A 19230-nucleotide genomic window follows, 5' to 3' on the forward strand; every position below is an offset into this window, starting at 1 on the left:
TACCCCGGTTCTAACAACATTATCAGAACTGATGTAATGACCCAAAATGGATGCATCCTAGATTTGGCAAAATGCACTGTATGGAAGGGACTCAGATAATCCAAGGTGTGTGTCATACATACAACAGCAGTGTCTGGGACCACCCTGGCCAGCAATGGAAAGCTCAGCAGATGCACTCGAACACAAATGGCCAGAGGCCTCGCACAACATAGACCTTGAACCCATTGTGAACGAACATCCCATTCTGTGGGCCCAGAGTTAAAACAACTGTGGCAGATTAATTGGTGTTCAGGTGGACATACAAACGCCAGACCCACCCCTCCAACGCCAATAACGCTACCCACCGACCCAGTTGATACACAACACTGTCCTGGAATTGCAGGCAGGGGGCGTGGTCATAGAGGGAAATTCAATGAGCAACAACTCTCTATGATCGTGAAGAAGAAGCTCACCAATGCGTGGTTTCTCACTATAGACCTACATTTCCCTAACAAATAAACAAATACACCCTGATGTCTGCCCCTGTAGTTGCACAGACTCCAGACATAATGGTGAGGATAAGTGGCAAAAGCCGTGTATTCTCGACCATCAATGTTGCAAACGGGTTCTTTTCAATCGAACTGAGAACTGTGGGTACAAATTTGCCTTCGCAGTGGGGAACAAACAGTACAAAGGGTTCCACAGCAGTCCTATGTATTTTCACCAGCCATTGGAAGTCATACTGAGCTTGTTTTCTCAGCCAGAATGCCTCCTACAATATGTACAGTACAGACCAAAAGTTTGGACACACCTTCTCATTTAAAGATTTTTCTGTATTTTCATGACTATGAAAATTGTACATTCACACTGAAGGCATCAAAACTATGAATTAACACATGTGGAATTATATACTTAACAAAAAAGTGTGAAACAACTGAAAATATGTCTTATATTCTAGGTTCTTCAAAGTAGCCACCTTTTGCTTTGATGACAGCTTTGCACACTCTTGGCATTCTCTTGATGAGCTTCAAGAGGTAGTCACCGGAAATGGTCCTCCAACAATCTTGAAAGAGTTCCCAGAAATGCTTAGCACTTGTTGGCCCTTTTGCCTTCACTCAACCCTAAACCATCTCGATTGGGTTCAGGTCTGGTGACTGTGGAGGCCAGGTCATCTGGCGAAGCACCCCATCACTCTCCTTCTTGGTCAAATAGCCCTTACACAGCCTGGAGGTGTGTTTGGGGTCATTGTCCTGTTGAAAAATAAATGATGCTCCAACTAAACGCAAACTGGATGGAATAGCATGCCGCTGCAAGACGCCGTGGTAGCCATGCTGGTTCAGTATGCCTTAAATTTTGAATAAATCACCAACAGTGTCACCTGCAAAGCACCCCCACACCATCACACCTCCTCCTCCTTGCTTCACGGTGGGAACCAGGCATGTAGAGTCCATCCGTTCACCTTTTCTGCGTCGCACAAAGACACAGTGGTTGGAACCAAAGATCTCAAATTTGGACTCATTAGACCAAAGCACAGATTTCCACTAGTCTAATGTCCATTCCTTGTGTTCTTTAGCCCAAACAAGTCTCTTCTGCTTGTTGCCTGTCCTTAGCAGTGGTTTCCTAGCAGCTATTTTACTATGAAGACCTGCTGCACAAAGTCTCCTCTTAACAGTTGTTGAAGAGATGTATCTGCTGCTAGAACTCTGTGTGGCATTGACCTGGTCTCTAATCTGAGCTGCTGTTAACCTGCGGTTTCTGAGGCTGGTGACTCTGATAAACTTATCCTCAGAAGCAGAGGTGACTCTTGGTCTTCCTTTCCTGGGGCGGTCCTCATGTGAGCCAGTTTCTTTGTAGCGCTTGATGGTTTTTGCAACTGCACTTGGGGACACTTTCAAAGTTTTCCTAATTTTTCAGACTGACTGACCTTCATTTCTTAAAGTAATGATGGCCACTCGTTTTTCTTTACTTAGCTGCTTTTTTTCTTGCCATAATACAAATTCTAACAGTCTATTCAGCAGGACTATCAACTGTGTATCCACCAGACTTCTGCACAACACAACTGATGGTCCCGACCCCATTTATAAGGCAAGAAATCCCACTTATTAAACCTGAAAGGGCACACCTGTGAAGTGGAAACCATTTCTGGTGACTACCTCTTGAAGCTCATCAAGAGAATGCCAAGAGTGTGCAAAGCAGTCATCAAAGCAAAAGGTGGCTACTTTGAAAAACCTAGAATATAAGACATATTTTCAGTTGTTTCACACTTTTTTGTTAAGTATATAATTCCACATGTGTTAATTCATAGTTTTGATGCCTTCAGTGTGAATGTACAATTTTCATAGTCATGAAAATACAGAAAAGTCTTTAAATGAGATGTGTCCAAACTTTTGGTCTGTACTGTAGGTGACTTGCCCCTGCACACAGAAATCATGGAAGAACACTTGGTTCTGTTAAGGGAGCTGTTGGGTTTCGTAGCTAAATCTGGATTCAAGCTGAGTCCTCACAAGGCAAATTTGGTTTGGGCAGAGGTGACTTTCCCTGGTGCACAGATTTCATTTGGAGCCAAAGGAATTATGGCAGACGAGTGGAATCCTTGGTTAAGTTACCTCGGGCCGGCTATCTGCAGGACTTGTGAAAGTTCCTGGGAGGGCCAACTTCGTGAGGGAGTTCATAGAGGATTTTGCTACCAAAGTGAAACCCCTCTATGAACTCCTCAAAGGAGAATAACACTGGCTTAAGGGCTGTTCGAAAGTACAGGAAGCGGTCTTTTCTACTCTGAAAAGAGATCTCTCCTCTGCCCCTCTATTGGCCACCCAAAACATTCCCCTTTGGTCCTCTTGCTCTGAAAAACACTCCCCGGAGTCTCCCAACAGAGATTTGGGACGTTGATCATGGACCTAGGTGGCCGGTATCTGAAAGTGGACCACAAGGCGAAGTATGTTCTGTCCCAGTTGTTAAACATGATAGGGGCCGAACATGACTGTGGAAAATTACCACAGATCGCTCTACCACAAATGTTCCGGACTGACAACCATCCGGAAAACAGGTTTATCTCTGTTGATGGCTCTCGAATCTGTCTGGATGGCACCTATATGACAGGATTTGCGGCGCTGGATGAGACCACAAGCACTCAGAGGTTGCCAGGTCACATGTCAGCACAACGGGCTAAACTGGAGGCTGTCAAGGAAGCTCTCCTCCTTCAACCTCCAGGGAATCAAACTACATATAGCGACAGTTCATATGTAGTTCGATCCCTCACCCTGGAAGACACATGGAAGAGATGAGGATTTGTGGACGTAACGGTCCTAAAGGAATTGTGGGAATGGAACATGGCATATCCGGCAGAGGCAGCAATAAAGTCACAGAGCACCAGAGAGGAGAACAGCCTTTGACCTTAGGAAACAACAAGGCTGACAAATTGTCCAAGTTTGCAGCAGTATCTGGGGTCCTTCGGGAACCAGGTACTGAACAGATACCTGCATTCCAGATTGCAGTGAGACAGGCAAAGCTCCAAGATAGCCCTGTGTCACTGTGTCATTTGAGGAGGAACAGGCAAAAGATCCTTTTCTAATGACACACACCACAGCTCCACAGCATCCCTGGATAATACATCAGGGGATCCTATGTTATGATGCCAATACACAACAATTTCCTCTACCAGTAGTCCCGCAGCATCTTGAGTTGGAGCTGACGAGACTAGACCATCAATTGTTTGGACACCTTGTCCAGGACAAGCTACTGTCCCTCCTGAAGGACAAACTATACTGGCTTGGAATATCTAAAAGAGTAGAGGAAGTCACCCAACAATGCCTGGTATGTGCTCAGGTTAAGCCAAGGGCATCGGCCCTGAAGCCACTTGTGTAGCGAGTTCCACCAGCAGAGGGTCCATGGTCCGCAATCCAGATTGATTACATCCAACCATTACCAACTGGAAGTCATAACTACCGTTACACACTAATGGTGGTGGATGTCTTCTCTAAATGGGTAGAAGCCACCCCCACCATCAATGATATGGCTACCACTACTGCCCGGGTTCTCTGGGAACAGGTTCTGTCACAGTGGAGTGATAGAATCAGAGGGACACATTTCACGGTTAAGATCATGAAAGCGCATTGTGGACTTCTAGACATAAAGCAGAGTTTTCATGTCCCTTACCACCTTCAGTCAGCAGGCATTTTTGCAGTGAATGAACTGTATCCTCAAAACACAGCTTTCTAAAGCACTTTGGTGAGGGGTTACTCATGGTAATGTCCCTTCTGGCATTGCTGATGGGTATCTGAGCAACAGAGGTGACCAGTACCGGTATCACTCTATTCAAGCTGATGACCAGGCACAAAATTCCCTTGTGTCTACCCAATGAGCCCCAAATATTGGAGCCAATGAAGAATACCAGTGCCATAGAAACATTCTTCCAACTGGTTTAACAGAACCTGGAGGAGTTACTGCCTCAAAACAGCTTAGCGCTTGCACAAACTGTACCTACAGGGGGAGACAACTATGCCCTCTATAGGGAAAAAGTTAATGGTGAAAACCGTCTGCCAATCTGGACTATGGGATGCCAATTGGGAATTGGGAAGGATCCTACCAGGTCCTTGAGGTAATGGATTACACATGCTAAGGGTACCAGGCCGATAACATCAAAGAAGAGATCCCATAGACGTCAGGAAACCTTTTGGATCCATATCGACCAAGCAAAGGCCACCTGAGACTCCCTAACTCTATAATATTTTAACAAATAGAGTTGAGCTAGGGGGATAGGTTGGTAGGTCAAAGGTGGATGCCTAAGTTTCATTCAACACATACATATAACGTCATATTCAATCAACAGATCACTGGATGGTGGTCCAACATGAAATCAAGTAACCAATGGAATAGTCAATGGAATAGTGATCACCGGAACAGAGTACATCTCAAGGTTGTGACGCTAGTGATAAGCATGATTATGGCAGGCTCAGCTTCTTCAGGGAAGGATCAGGAACTTACTAATGGTATGTCACATAGAGGACCAGGTCTCTTAGTGGTAGAATTCTTAGAAGGTAAAATCCTAGAACCTTGACAGTGGTATTTGTATGGGTTCCAGAGAGAAGGCTTTGTCAATAGTGTCACACAGCATTATACCCCAATAGAGAATGTGTCTGCCATACAACATGACTTACACACCCTCTGTCTTAAGGTATTCCAACATTTTTATGACTCAGAGCCAACAGCGACAAAGTCTTTAAGATGAGTGTCTAGGGACCCTCATTTGCACCCCTACAAGCAAGCGGAAGCCAACACCACCTCGGTGTTGTGTACAGAAGGAGTTCAGAGTTCTGAGTCCTGAAGAACTCACTGGGGCAGTGTACAGCGGATGGTATCAACTGCTGCAGCAACTCTGTACAGACCATTTGGATTGATCAGAGTGGTATGGCGAAACGGGAGGGCTTGTACTGAGCAACAGTTTTGAAGGTATGGACCGCTACCAAGGATCTGAGATATACTCAGGTAAAGGGGTCCCTATCCATACGGTCTTTCATGATCATGATCATGAGAGACAACTGTGTACCGGAAATGACGGGGAAACTAGTTACCTATGCCCTCTGAGCGGCGGATGCATGAATGGTGACGTTAGATACTAACCTCTGGAAATGGGACTTAGTATGCAATGAGGTGGATACACCAACCGTGGATGTATGTATGGATGGATGGTACCCCTATGACTGAGGAATATTGGAGCAGATACATTTCTTCCTGTTGGAAAGACCCCAGATGCAGAGACATTAACTTCAGCATCAATATGAATGGTCCGTTTAAGTGGCCTTTTTGCAAGGCAGTGGTCATTGACACAGTGGGTCTATCTGTCCAAATCCAAACCTATCAGGAACCTAGAGTTACAGGCTGGAGATGGTGATCAGTGGTACCAGTTCAGGAGTAGAGGTCAAGTATGTGTGACAGTGGTAAGAGTCTCATACATAGTCGAAGGTTTCCAACCAGTCAAATCGAACCCATCATTTGGCAGATCCCATACCTCATCAACTGCCATCCTAAAGGATGATCATCACGGAAACAAAATTCATCCTATAAACCAGGCGAATTTACGTAGATCACTTCATAGTAGACAACTGTGATCACAGATGTGAGGAGATTGTGAGGAACCACATTGACATGATGAGAAAATGGTTAGAGGTGGGGCAAGAGATGATAAAAGACGATCCCCGACACAGGAAATACAGGGGGGAAGAGAGATTTAATCACCATGGGATTGGGCGAGGGGCGTTGGGAGTGGGTGCCCTGAACACTATGGATATGGAAGTCCTGAGAAGTAAACTTGGGGACAAGGTTAGTCGGAGGACTCGTGGAAGTGCAAGATAGAGTTCAATTTGCCCTAGCATGTACGCAAGTCCAGAGTGAACGCTAAGAGAACCTGAAACATACTGTTTTCTTTATACAGGGGCCACCACCCATTTAAGCTCTGACAAAGGGTAAATTCCCGGATCTCCCCTTTTGCAGCCAACCACACTAACTGGTTGGTGGTTCAGTGGCATGGGTGTCAGAATCTCACCAGCACTGAGTCATCCTTGGCACCTGTATCAAGTAATCTCAGACAGGGATACAGTGCCATTAATCTGGGAATTGTGGTGAATAACCAGACGGTACTTCATCAACAGCTCCCTTTGGACATCCTAACCTATGAGAGAGTTCATCCTTATCTGTTTGATACAGAGGGATGTTGGAGGAAAGAGGATGCCATCCTCTGCCAAGGTAGTCAAGATCGGGTGCTTAGACATGATGGGATTAGATACATGGCTCTGAGGCAGATCACTATGATTGGCATTAGATACATGGCTCTGGGGTACATCACGTATGATGGAATTAGATACTCATCTCTGAGGCTTATTGAGCATCATGGGCATTAGATACTGATGCAGACACATGTATGCTAATTTATACAACCCTGGTGAGCCGACACACATCTCACAGTAACACATGTTGAGATTAGCACGCAAGATGGAATTAGATACTCAGCTCTGGGGTATATCGCGCATGATGGGCATTAGATACATGTCTCTGTGGTGTATCGCGCATGATTGGCATTAGATGCACTGCTCTGGGGCATATCATGCATGATAGGATTAGGTACACAGCTCTTGGGAATATCGCGCATGATGGCATTGGACAAACAGATCTGGGGCGTGCCAAGCATAATGGGCATCAGATACACGGCTTAGGGGCATATTAAGCATGATGGACATTGGATACACAGCTCTGGGGCGTATCATGCACATGATGGGATTATATACATGATTCTGGGGCATATCGGGCATGATGGGAATTAGATATGGCTTTGGGGCATATTGCGCATTATGGGATTCGATACACGGTTTTGGGGCGTATCACTCATGATGGGATTAGCTGCATGACTCTGGAGTGAATCATGCATGATGGGATTACATACAAAGCTCTGGAGCATATATGCATGATGGAATTAGATACATGGCTCTGGGGTTTATCTCATGATGGGATTACCAATACGACCCTGGAACATAACGCACACGTTGGATTAGAAACATGGCTGTGGGGCATACTGTGCATGAGGACATTAGATACAAGGCTCTGAGATGTATTATACATGATGGGCATCAAATGACATCTCTGGGACGTAACATATATGATCGGCATTAGACACATAGCAGTGGTGTGTATTGCGCATGATGGTATTAGATACATGGCTCTGGGGCGTATTGCTCATGATGGACTTTAGTTGCATGGCTCTGGGGTGTATCGCTCATGATAGGCATCAGATACATGGCTCTGGGGTGTACCGCACATGATGGGATTAGATAAATGGCTGTGAAACACATTACACATAATGTGATTAGATACAATGCTCTGGGGCGTATCATGTGAGATGGGCATCAGATACACGGCTGTGGGGCTATTGCGCATGATGGGCATTAGATACATGGCTTTGTAGGGTATCGCCCAATATGGGCATTAGATACAAGGCTCTGGAGTATATTGCTCATGATGGAATTAGATACACGGCTCCGAGTCATATCATGCATGATGTGATTAGATACATGGCTTTAGGGCGTTTCAAGCATGATGGACATTAGATGCACAGCACTGGGGCATATTGCGCATAGTGGGCATTAGATAAACAACTTTGGGAGGTAACACACATGATGGAATTGTATACACGGCTCTGGGGTGTGTCATGCATGATGGGATTAGAAAAATACAGGTGCAGCACTAGCAAATTTATTACAAAAGCAGTAGGGTGCAAAAAACACCTTCCAGGCAAAAACAAACCTCAAGATATCCAAAAAAAGACAAAGGCAGCACCCCATAGTCCAATATAGGGTGATTTATTGACCCATCATGTCAGGGCCACGTTTTGTTCCAAATGTGGAACTTTTTCAATCCGATGGTATTAGATACATGGCTCTGGGGCATATCACACATTATGGGAATAAAAACATGGCTGTAGGGCATATTGCGCATGATGGGATTAGATACAAGGCTCTGGGGCATGTTAAATATATTGGGCATTAGATACATGGCTCTGGTGCATATTGCACATGATGGGCATTAGAAACACGACTCTGTGGCATATCGCCCATAATGGCCATTAAATACACGGTTTGGGGGAGTATCATGCATGATGTTATTAGATAGATGGCTCTGGGGCGTATCACGCATGATGGGATTAGATACATGGCTCTGGGGTGTATCATGCATGAAGGGATTAGATACAAGGCTCTTGGTAAGGGGTGATTGGATAGTTGACATGTAAGTCTTAGTTTGTAGATAATGGAAAAATGCAAACGAAATTTCTGGTATTTGGAATTTGGTTCTGAAATAGTAACTATACATCGATGTAAGTGAGATAATATATACTTTTGCAGATGCTTTATACATACAGTGGCGACCAAAAGTTTTGCTTTTTTTCTTAAATGTGATTACTTCTGTCTGGTTGTTGTGATGCCATTTTCTTGGTGATTTTAGAAAACCGGAAGCAAATGGTTGTCAGCTGTAAGGAAGAAATATTTTTGACATTGTTTTATTCCCTTTATGTTTTAGTTTTCAGCATTTGCTGGACCAAATGTTTTGCATATTTTGTCATGGGCAGTCGAATTTTGCCTAAAATTTTATTTTATTTTTTATGTATGTGTGTTTTTAGGTTAAAACATGGCAACAACAAAGCCAAAATTATCACCAGATGTCAGGAAGCTTATTATTCTGAGAGTGAAAGTCAGGCAAAAGCCAAAAAGAGGCAGCTATAGAATTCAACTGTTCTCACAGTCAAGTGTCACGTATATTAAAGAAAGAAAAAGAAGGTTATGGAACAGCTGACAAACCTAGAAGTGCACAACCAAGGAAAACTTCCTCCAGAGTTGATCACATTATTAAGAAAAAGTCAGTATTTGATATCCATAAAAGTGCTGTATAGATTTCGCACAAAATGAATGAAGAATACAGGGTCAAAGTGAGTCGTCAAACTGTGGTGCGACAGGTAAGATCAGTAGGGTTGAATGCATGAGTTCTAGTCAAGAAGCCTTTTTTCATCTCTTCAAAGAACAGGACAGTCCGACTTGAGTTTGCCAAAGAATACAGCCAATGTAAAGAGACAGATTGGTCTAAGGTGTTGTGGTTGGATGAATCCAAGTTCAATCTGTTTAGTAGTGATGGCAAGCAATATATATACCACCCAATTGGAAAATGTAATGATGTAAAGTACCAAACACCTACAGTGAAACATGGTGGTGGCAATGTCATGGCTTCGGGCTACTTTTCTGCATCTGCCATTGGCCCTCTGCATAGAATTGATGGAAATATGAATGCTACCATGTACAAGGATATACTCGTGAATGTATTGCTGCCACATGGTAAAACCAAAGAAGGCAGGGGATGGAAATTCCAGCAAGATAGTGATCCTAAGCACACATCCAATTTAGAAAAAAACAAAGTAAATAATTTACAGAGGCCCATAAACCAGAAAACCATAGAACAAAAAAACCTCTATTAAATATCTTAAAAATATCAATATCATTAAACCACCACACAAATGAGTAATAAGATCAAAAAAGGTAGCCACTAGTCAGTAGGGGAAATAGGTGAACTATCAAATCCCTGTCTTTGTACCTATTTTTCTTCTACCTGACTGCGGGGGTCGGCGCCCTATTCAATGCACGAGATTGACGCCCCCGCTCTGTGTAGGCTTACCCTGCTAGGGCCCTAGTATACCCTATAGGGACCGTCTGCCTATAAGACAAGAAAGCCCGGATTGTGGTGTCACCTTCTATAGTCTACACTTGACAGAAAAAACAGAATAGTGTGTATAAAGATAACAAACCTCTTAGGGCCTAAATCTCGCCCTAACATTATCCCTGCCTGACAGCGGATGTGGACCCTCCTGTTTGATGGAACCCCTGCACCTCATCGACTCTCCCTGTAAGTCCCTGCAGGGCCCTGCAGTGCTCAGGGGTGACAGGCTGCAGGATATAGAGAGGCAATTAAGCAAGCAGATTCCTACAAAATATGACACCACATCCCACACATACAATTACCATAAAGAGATAAAGGTATAGAGGGTCACAGATGCTACAGAATACAAAATATACCAATGGTCCAATCTGTCAATAAATACATCAAGCAACTTTTCCTTAATAGGAATACTAATCCATCATTTCCTTTCTTAGTCGAATACAAAATACATTTTTAACATCATAACAGCAGCATTCCATTGGGTCTCCTGTATTTCTCTGGGTGCAGACTGGAACACCCTGTATCCTCCTATTGCGATCCCCTGATAAACCCCTAATCAGAAAAAAGGGAGGAAACGCGTCGGGTTATTATTTATGGAGCATAAGCAAGATAAGTATTACCTTCCTTGCCAATATATTTATAGGGAGATGTTATGAAGTCCATAAAAATATATTATAACGTGATAGAAAGGCTATTATTTATTATGCTTGCTTATATATCGCTATCCTATTCCACAGCGCTTTCAGTGATCACAATCAAAATATTGTTTTTTTGTTTGGATTCGACATGTTTTTTTTGCCGATATTTTGTAGGAGTTTATTGTTTCAAAAAGGTTACGGCCCCACTATCAATGTTTGGTCAGTATTCGGTCAGTATTTTTTCTCAGGAGTGAGAGACAAAGGAGCAGAATCTACAACCACAAGTCGGGTTCTTAGCACCTCCAGAACAGCTGATTTTTCTGGCCATTTGGAAGGGTGTAGTCTGCTTGGGACAATCCCATTAAGTAGACATTTTTAAAAGTACACTATGACAATATTATTACATGATACTCAAAATATTTAGTTTTTTACCTGCTCACTTGAAGGCTTTTCAGGTAGTTCAAGAAGTGTGTTTTTTGGAGAAGTCTTCTTGCCTGCAATATAAAAATATGTCTTCACACAAATAGCAGAACAGAAGAATGTATGTATATAGACAAACACCAACGCAGACTCCAACTTTTCTGATGCCTGAGGCAAAAATTCAAATGACACCCCTCTCCACCCAAAAATAAAATCATTAGTGAAAAATTCACACAAAACTTAAAATGTAAAACTGTCCCAACCAGAAGTACATACATACGAGGGGCGTTCATTAAAGATTTCCCCTAACCAACTTCCTGTGGACTGAGAGTAATGAAACTTGCCACAGTTATTAGAGTTATTAGTCCTTCTTTACATAGGTGCCACCTAGGGACACACACTTCTCCCATCTGTTAAAGCAATTGTAAACACCTTGTAGAAGTCAACAGGTTGCTCCAAAATCCACATTGTGACTTCGGAAATCAGAGTCTCATCATCTGGAAAATGCTTGCCCTTCAAAAATAACTTCATTTTTTTTTGCATCAACTGGACTTTAGTCTCAGGATCACAGTGATGGACCCAGCTTTCATCCTGTGTGATCAGTCTGTTGAAAAAGTCCTCCTGGTTTCCATGGCACATTGTCAATAGAGCCTTCGACTCGTTCCTGGTTCTGGAAAGGTGTGAGCAGCCGGGGAACCCAGCGAGCGGATATCTTATGCATGTAAAGATGGTCTTGGATGATTTTTTCCATGGACCCCACACTAATCTTGTAATATAGGTAAACAGCCGCACTCAAGATGTTTCTTTATGCAAATTATGTTTCATTTAAACAGCTCACCACAATACAACGAAAACTAGAGGTAGATGAAGGTTTTGAGCGACAAAGAAGGATGTTTCGACCATAAATGTTTGGTCTTCTTCAACCATCGCTAGGAGGAAAAACATATAAACAACGTTACGGAGTGCTATATAATACATACATGTGCTGTACTATATAAATGTGAGCAATATAATACAATGCCCTAATCATGCAGACGATGACCAAAAAATAGAGGGGGGAGAGAAGCACATGACAGCATGACAGATATAGCAGCAATTCATATACGTAGCATAACATAAATTACATCAAAGAGGAGTGAAAGCTGAAAACATCCAAATGGTAAGCTAGTACTGCATGTGGGATTGATACTAACTAAGGGTTAATAGTTAGAAAGAAGGTACCAACCTAAGTAAGAAGACTTCCAAAAATAGGAAGGTATGATTGGATTGACCTGCGGAGTGATGATAGCAATAGACTGCAGGCAAAGCAGATAGGTTAGTATGGCTGTGTAATCTCCTTGAAAGGAGAAATGTGTATCAATGGATACTGACCGTGGGGTTCAGCCAAGGGGATTCATGTATAGCGCCGACCGCGCTAGATGTGGTGATGTGACGTCATTGGTGTCAGTGTGGGGTTAAATGCGCCAGGTGAAATTATCTTCCGGTGTCACAGATGAGAGAAGATGTGAGAGAGAGGTTTAAGGCGCTTAGGAAATGGCGCATGCGTATGCAGAACAGGTCCGTGTCAGAGCACCGGAAGTAGAGTTGCTGTCTACATCAGAGTGAGGTCTGGAGGGCATAAACTCAGGCGCATGCGCAGATCTCATGAGGAGGAGATGGCACACTGAAGCGGAGTATATGGTTGGTATCTCAGGGATGCGGGGAATGAAGGAGTAGATATTGAGAAAATGAGTAATAAAAAACGAAAAATAAAAAGAGAAGGGTAAGAATGAATCCAACAATGCAAAACTGGAGGCAAGCACTAAAAATGAAAAAGAAATAAAAATAAAATCAAAATATAAAAAAGGGGATGGAAAATATTTTTTTTTAAAGAAAATAATATGAGAAAAAATAAATAAAAATAAATATAAATAAATATAAAAATAAATGAATAACAATAAATGAATTAAAAATAGAGAATAAATGGAAAATAAGGGAAATCAAATTAGGAAAAAATAAAAATAAGTGAAAAAGGGGGAATAAAATAAAAATAATAATAAAAATGGAAAAAGAGATAATGGGGGTAGGGGCAGGTGCACTTACTACTAGGGTGTGGGGTTATCAATGGGTCTAGAAGAATGAATAGAGACATAGTTAGGAGAAAATAAGGAAATTATGCAATTACTACCTTATCCACTATAGTATCTGATTACAGTCTTCTTGGTTAAATACAAACAAAATAATCATCATGGTACCCATACAGATAGCCCATATCAGCGGGCTGAATAGTCCAACTCCCGATTCAAACCTTTTGGTGACAAGGTCTGTAAGGGATAGATCCAAAAGGACTCTCTCTCTTTTGATAATCTAATATGGTTTCCGCCCGCCTGGGCCTGTGGACCTGCTCAATTATTTGGAACCTAAGTTGGGAAACAATTTGGTTAGCTGTTACAAAATGGTGAGGTAGTGGAAGCCATACTTTTTTACACCTAATGGTGGACTTGTGGCTAGCTATTCTATCTTTTACGTGCTGAGTTGTCTCACCTACATAGAGTAGGCCACATGGGCATTTTATCACATAAATTGCATAGTTGGTGTTGCAAGTGTAAAAGCCTTTTATGGTGTACCTCCTCCCTGAGTGCGGATGGACAACTTCGCTGGATTTAATAACATTAGAGCAGGCAGCACAGCTTAGGCAGGGGAAAGTGCCTGTTCGTCTAGTTCCTAGGAAGCTTTGTGAAGGTGATTTTGATAAGCTACCTATGTCGGCTCTCACTAGATGGTCTTTAATGTTCTTGGGTCTCCTTGTACACATGAGTGCTGGGGTTTTGAATGCGTCTATTTGAGGGTATGCTCTAGAGAGTAGTGGCCAGTGTTTTCTGATTGTACTGTAGAGTTTTGGCATAATGGGGTGTTGGGTATGTACGAATGGAATGTGTTTGGTTTTAGGTAGTTGTGGAATATTCAAAGGTCTTAGTCTCTCTTGTTCCAATAGTTTAAGGTGATAGCCACGTTCTGTAAACTTCTTAGTCATCTCACTCAGATGAATTGGCAGTAATTCCCTATCAGTTCCCCTTAAACTATTGGAACAAGAGAGACTGAGACCTTTGAATATTCCACAACCACAACTACCTAAAACCGAACACATTCCATTTGTACATACCCACCACTCCATTATGCCGAAACTCTACAGTACAATCAGAAAACACTGGCCACTACTCTCTAGAGCATACCCTCAAATAGACGCATTCAAAACCCCAGCACTCATGTGTACAAGGAGACCCAAGAACATTAAAGACCATCTAGTGAGAGCCAACATACAGTGCTGTCCAAAAGTATTGGCACCCCTGCAATTCTGTCAGATAATACTCAGTTTCTTCCTGAAAATGATTGCAATCACAAATTCTTTGGTATTATTCTCTTCATTTAAATTGTCTACAATGAAAAAAACACAAAAAGAATTGTCCTAAAGCCAAATTGGATATAATTCCACACCAAACCTAAAAAAGGGGGTGGACAAAAGTATTGGCACCCTTTGAAAAATCATGTGATGCTTCTCTAATTCGTGTAATTAACAGCACCTGTAACTTACCTGTGGCATCTAACTAAATCACACTTGCAGCCCCAGTTAACATGGATCAAAGTTGACTCAAACTCTGTCCTGTGTCCTTGTGTGTACCACATTTAGCATGGAGAAAAGAAAGAAGACCAAAGAACTGTCTGAGGACTTGAAAAACCAAATTGTGAGGAAGCATGAGCACTCTCAAGGCTACAAGTCCATCTCCAAAGACCTGAATGTTCCTGTGTCTTCCGTGCGCAGTGTCATCAAGAAGTTTAAAGCCCATGGCACTGTGGCTAACCTCCCTAGATGTGGACGGAAAAGAAAAATTGACGAAAGATTTCAAAGCAAGATTGTGCGGATGGTGGATAAAGAACCTCGACTAACATCCAAACAAGTTCAAGCTGCCCTGCAGTCCGAGGGTACAACAGTGTCAACCCGTACTATCCGTCGACGTCTGAATGAAAAGGGACTGTATGGTAGGATACCCAGGAAGACCCCACTTCTTACCCCAAGACATAAAAAAGCCAGGCTGGAGTTTGCCAAAACTTACCTGAGAAAGCCTAAAATGTTTTGGAAGAATGTTCTCTGGTCAGATGAGACAAAAGTAGAGTTTTTTGGGAAAAAGCATCAACATAGAGTGTACAGGAAAAAAAAGAGGCATTCAAAGAAAAGAACACGGTACCTACAGTCAAACATGGCGGAGGTTCCCTGATGTTTTGGGGTTGCTTTGCTGCCTCTGGCACTGGACTGCTTGACCGTGTGCATGGCATTATGAAGTCTGAAGACTACCAACAAATTTTGCAGCATAATGTAGGGCCCAGTGTGAGAAAGCTGGGTCTCCCTCAGAGGTCATGGGTCTTCCAGCAGGACAATGACCCAAAACACACTTCCAAAAGCACTATAAAATAGTTTTAGAGAAAGCACTGGAGACTTCTAAGGTGGCCAGCAATGAGTCCAGACTTAAATCCCATAGAACACCTGTGGAGAGATCTCAAAATGGCAGTTTGGAGAAGACACCCTTCAAATATCAGGGACCTGGAGCAGTTTGCCTAAGATGAATGGTCTACAATTCCAGCAGAGCATTGTAAGAAACTCATTGATGGTTACCGGAAGCGGTTGTTCGCAGTTATTTTGGCTAAAGGTTGTGCAACCAAGTATTAGGCTGAGGGTGCCAATACTTTTGTCCGGCCCTTTTTTGGAGTTTTGTGTGAAATGATCAATGATTTGATTTTTGCTTCATTCTTTTTTGTGTTTTTTCCTTGCAAGCAAATTAAATGAAGAGAATAATACCAAAGAATTTGTGATTGCAATTATTTTCAGGAAGAAACGGAGTATTATCTGACAGAATTGCAGGGGTGCCAATACTTTTGGCCAACACTGTAGGTAGCTTATCAAAATCACCTTCACAAAGCTTCCAAGGAACTAGACGAACAGGCACTTTCCCCTGCCTAAGCTGTGCCGACTTCTCTAATGTTATTAAATCCAGCGAAGTTGTCCATCTACACTCAGGGACGAGGTACCCCATAAAAGGCTTTTACACTTGCAACACCAACTATGCAATTTATGTGATAAAATGCCCATGTGGCCTACTCTATGTAGGTGAGACAACGCACCATGTAAAAGATAGGATAGCTAGCCACAAATCCACCATTAGGTGTAAAAAAGTATGGCTTCCACTACCTCACCATTTTGTAACAGCTAACCACGCCGTTTCCCAACTTAGGTTCCAAATTATTGAGCAGGTCCACAGGCCCAGGCGGGGCGGAAACCATATTAGATCACTAAAAGAGAGAGAGTCCTTTGGGTCTATACCTTACAGACCTTGTCACCAAAAGGTTTGAATTGGGAGTTGGACTATTCAGCCCGCTGATATGGGCTATCTGTACGGGTACCATGATAATTATTTTGTTTGCATTTAACCAAGAAGACTGTAATCAGATACTATAGTGGATAAGGTAGTAACTGCATAATTTCCTTATTTTCTCCTAACTATGTCTCTATTCATTCTTCAAGACCCATTGATAACCCCACACCCTAGTGGTAAGTACACCTGCCCTACCCCCCATTATCTCCTTTTCCTTTTTTATTATTATTATTTTTATTTTATTCCCCCTTTTTCACTTATTTTTTATTTTCATTTTTTCCTAATTTTATTTCCCTTATTTTCCATTTATTCTCTATTTTTAATTCATTTATTGTTATTCATTTATTTTTATATTTATTTATATTTATTTTTATTCATTTTTTCTCATATTTTTGTTTCACTTTCTTTAAAAAAAAAAAAAATCCATCCCCTTTTTTATATTTTGATTATATTTTTATTTCTTTTTCATTTTTAGTGCTTGCCTCCAGTTTTGCATTGTTGGATTCATTCTTATCCTTCTCTTTTTATTTTTCCTTTTTTATTACTCATTTTCTCAATATCTACTCCTTCATTCCCCGCGTCCCTGAGATACCAACCATATACTCCGCTTCAGTGTGCCATCTCCTCCTCATGAGATCTGCGCATGCGCCTGAGTTTATGCCCTCCAGACCTCACTCTGATGTAGACAGCAACTCTACTTCCGGTGCTCTGACACGGACCTGTTCTGCATACGCATGCGCCGTTTCCTAAGCGCCTTAAACCTCTCTCTCACATCTTCTCTCATCTGTGACACCGGAAGATAATTTCACCTGGCGCATTTAACCCCACACTGACACCAATGACGTCACATCACCACATCTAGCGCGGTCGGCGCTATACATGAATCCCCTTGGCTGAACCCCACGGTCAGTATCCATTGCTACACATTTCTCCTTTCAAGGAGATTACACAGCCATACTAACCTATCTGCTTTGCCTGCAGTCTATTGCTATCATCACTCCGCAGGTGAATCCAATCATACCTTCCTATTTTTGGAAATCTTCTTACTTAGGTTGGTACCTTCTTTCTAACTATTAACCCTTAGTTAGTATCAATCCCACATGCAGTACTAGCTTACCATTTGGATGTTTTCAGCTTTCACTCCTCTTTGATGTAATTTATGTTATGCTACGTATATGAATTGCTGCTATATCTGTCATGCTGTCATGTGCTTCTCTCCCCCCTTTATTTTTTGGTCATTGTCTGCATGATTAGGGCATTGTATTATATTGCTCACATTTATATAGTACAGCACATGTATGTATTATATAGCACTCCGTAACGTTGTTTATATGTTTTTCCTCCTAGCGACAGTTGAAAAAGACCAAACATTTATGGTCGAAACGTCCTTCTATGTCGCTCAAAACCTTCATCTACCTCTAATTTTCATTGTATTGTGGTGAACTGTTTAAATGAAACATAATTTGCATAAAGAAACCTCTTGAGTGCGGCTGTTTACCTATATTACTGGACTAGTGGGATCTTTCCCAGTTCAGCCAGCACCACTCCCCTCTAAAAGCCAAGTGCGACTCCTTTGTATTACCCACACTAATCTTGACATTTTGGACTAGGTGACGAATGGTTACGCGGCGATTTTTCAAAATGGCGACCTCCACTTGCTGGATAGTGTGTTCATCAATAGCAGTGTGGGGTCGCCCTGTAATTGGAGCTGTTTGCACCAACGTCCGACCACATTTCAATTGGCTATGCCAGTTCTTGACTACATCATATGATGGAAAGTCATCACCATAAATCTCTTTCATCTCATCAAACGTCTCCTTTGGTGTGCTCCCTTTCAAGTAAAGGAACTTGATGACTGCTCTGCATTCCACTGTGTCCATTATCAAACCTCATACCACTTCAGCACCTGTAAAATCAATACCGTTATCAGTTCTGAGTTGCAAATTGACACGTAACCTATGGAGACATAACATTACACATGTGACGTTTCTGTGACAAATAGAAGTGGGTCAGGGGAAATCTTTAATGAACCCCCCCCCCCTTAAATATAAACCTCACACAAAAGTATATTGCAAACATAAATATATACAAGCAATAAATAAACCACACACAGCTAGCAGAGGAAAAAACACACATTTAATTACCCACCGTAAATAAGCTGCATACTTAAACTTATAACAACAGTGGATAAGTATATTACAGTGAAAGGTCTAGGGCCATTTGTTAGACCTCTGGCTGACATAGCAACCATCAGAACCCAGCAACTGTTTTGCAAGAGTGGCAGAGAGAATTCCTATCCAGGATCTAACAATAGTTATCAACAGTACCATCTAGTCACCCCCCAGGAAGCAGCACAAAACGTGCGTCGAGGTGGAGGGACACTAGACCTGACCTGCACTTGTGACTTTGTTATTTATTAGTGATGGGACAGCACTAAAATGATTGGGTGCTCGTTACTCAAATCGAGCAAATCATAATGCTCGGGTGTAGAGCAGGCTTCAGGTTTTCGTGGGCCCCAAGCGAAAGAGTCTCAGTGGGCT

General features: G+C 42.2%; 1 protein-coding gene across 2 annotated transcripts in view; it reads right to left on the reverse strand.

The window, feature by feature from the left end:
- Nucleotides 1–19230, reverse strand: part of LOC141164416 (electrogenic sodium bicarbonate cotransporter 1-like) — a 766124-nt gene that overhangs the window by 618392 nt on the left and 128502 nt on the right. For both annotated transcript variants that reach the window (XM_073649614.1, XM_073649613.1), the window contains exon 4: nt 11298–11359. In XM_073649614.1, the coding sequence (XP_073505715.1) occupies nt 11298–11359 (62 nt within the window). The remainder of the gene's footprint in view (nt 1–11297; nt 11360–19230) is intronic.

Source organism: Phyllobates terribilis, unplaced genomic scaffold, assembly GCF_046119375.1.
Source record: "Phyllobates terribilis strain yellow unplaced genomic scaffold, ASM4611937v1 Scaffold_10__3_contigs__length_209671492, whole genome shotgun sequence".
In the NCBI taxonomy this organism is placed as follows: Eukaryota; Metazoa; Chordata; class Amphibia; order Anura; family Dendrobatidae; genus Phyllobates; species Phyllobates terribilis.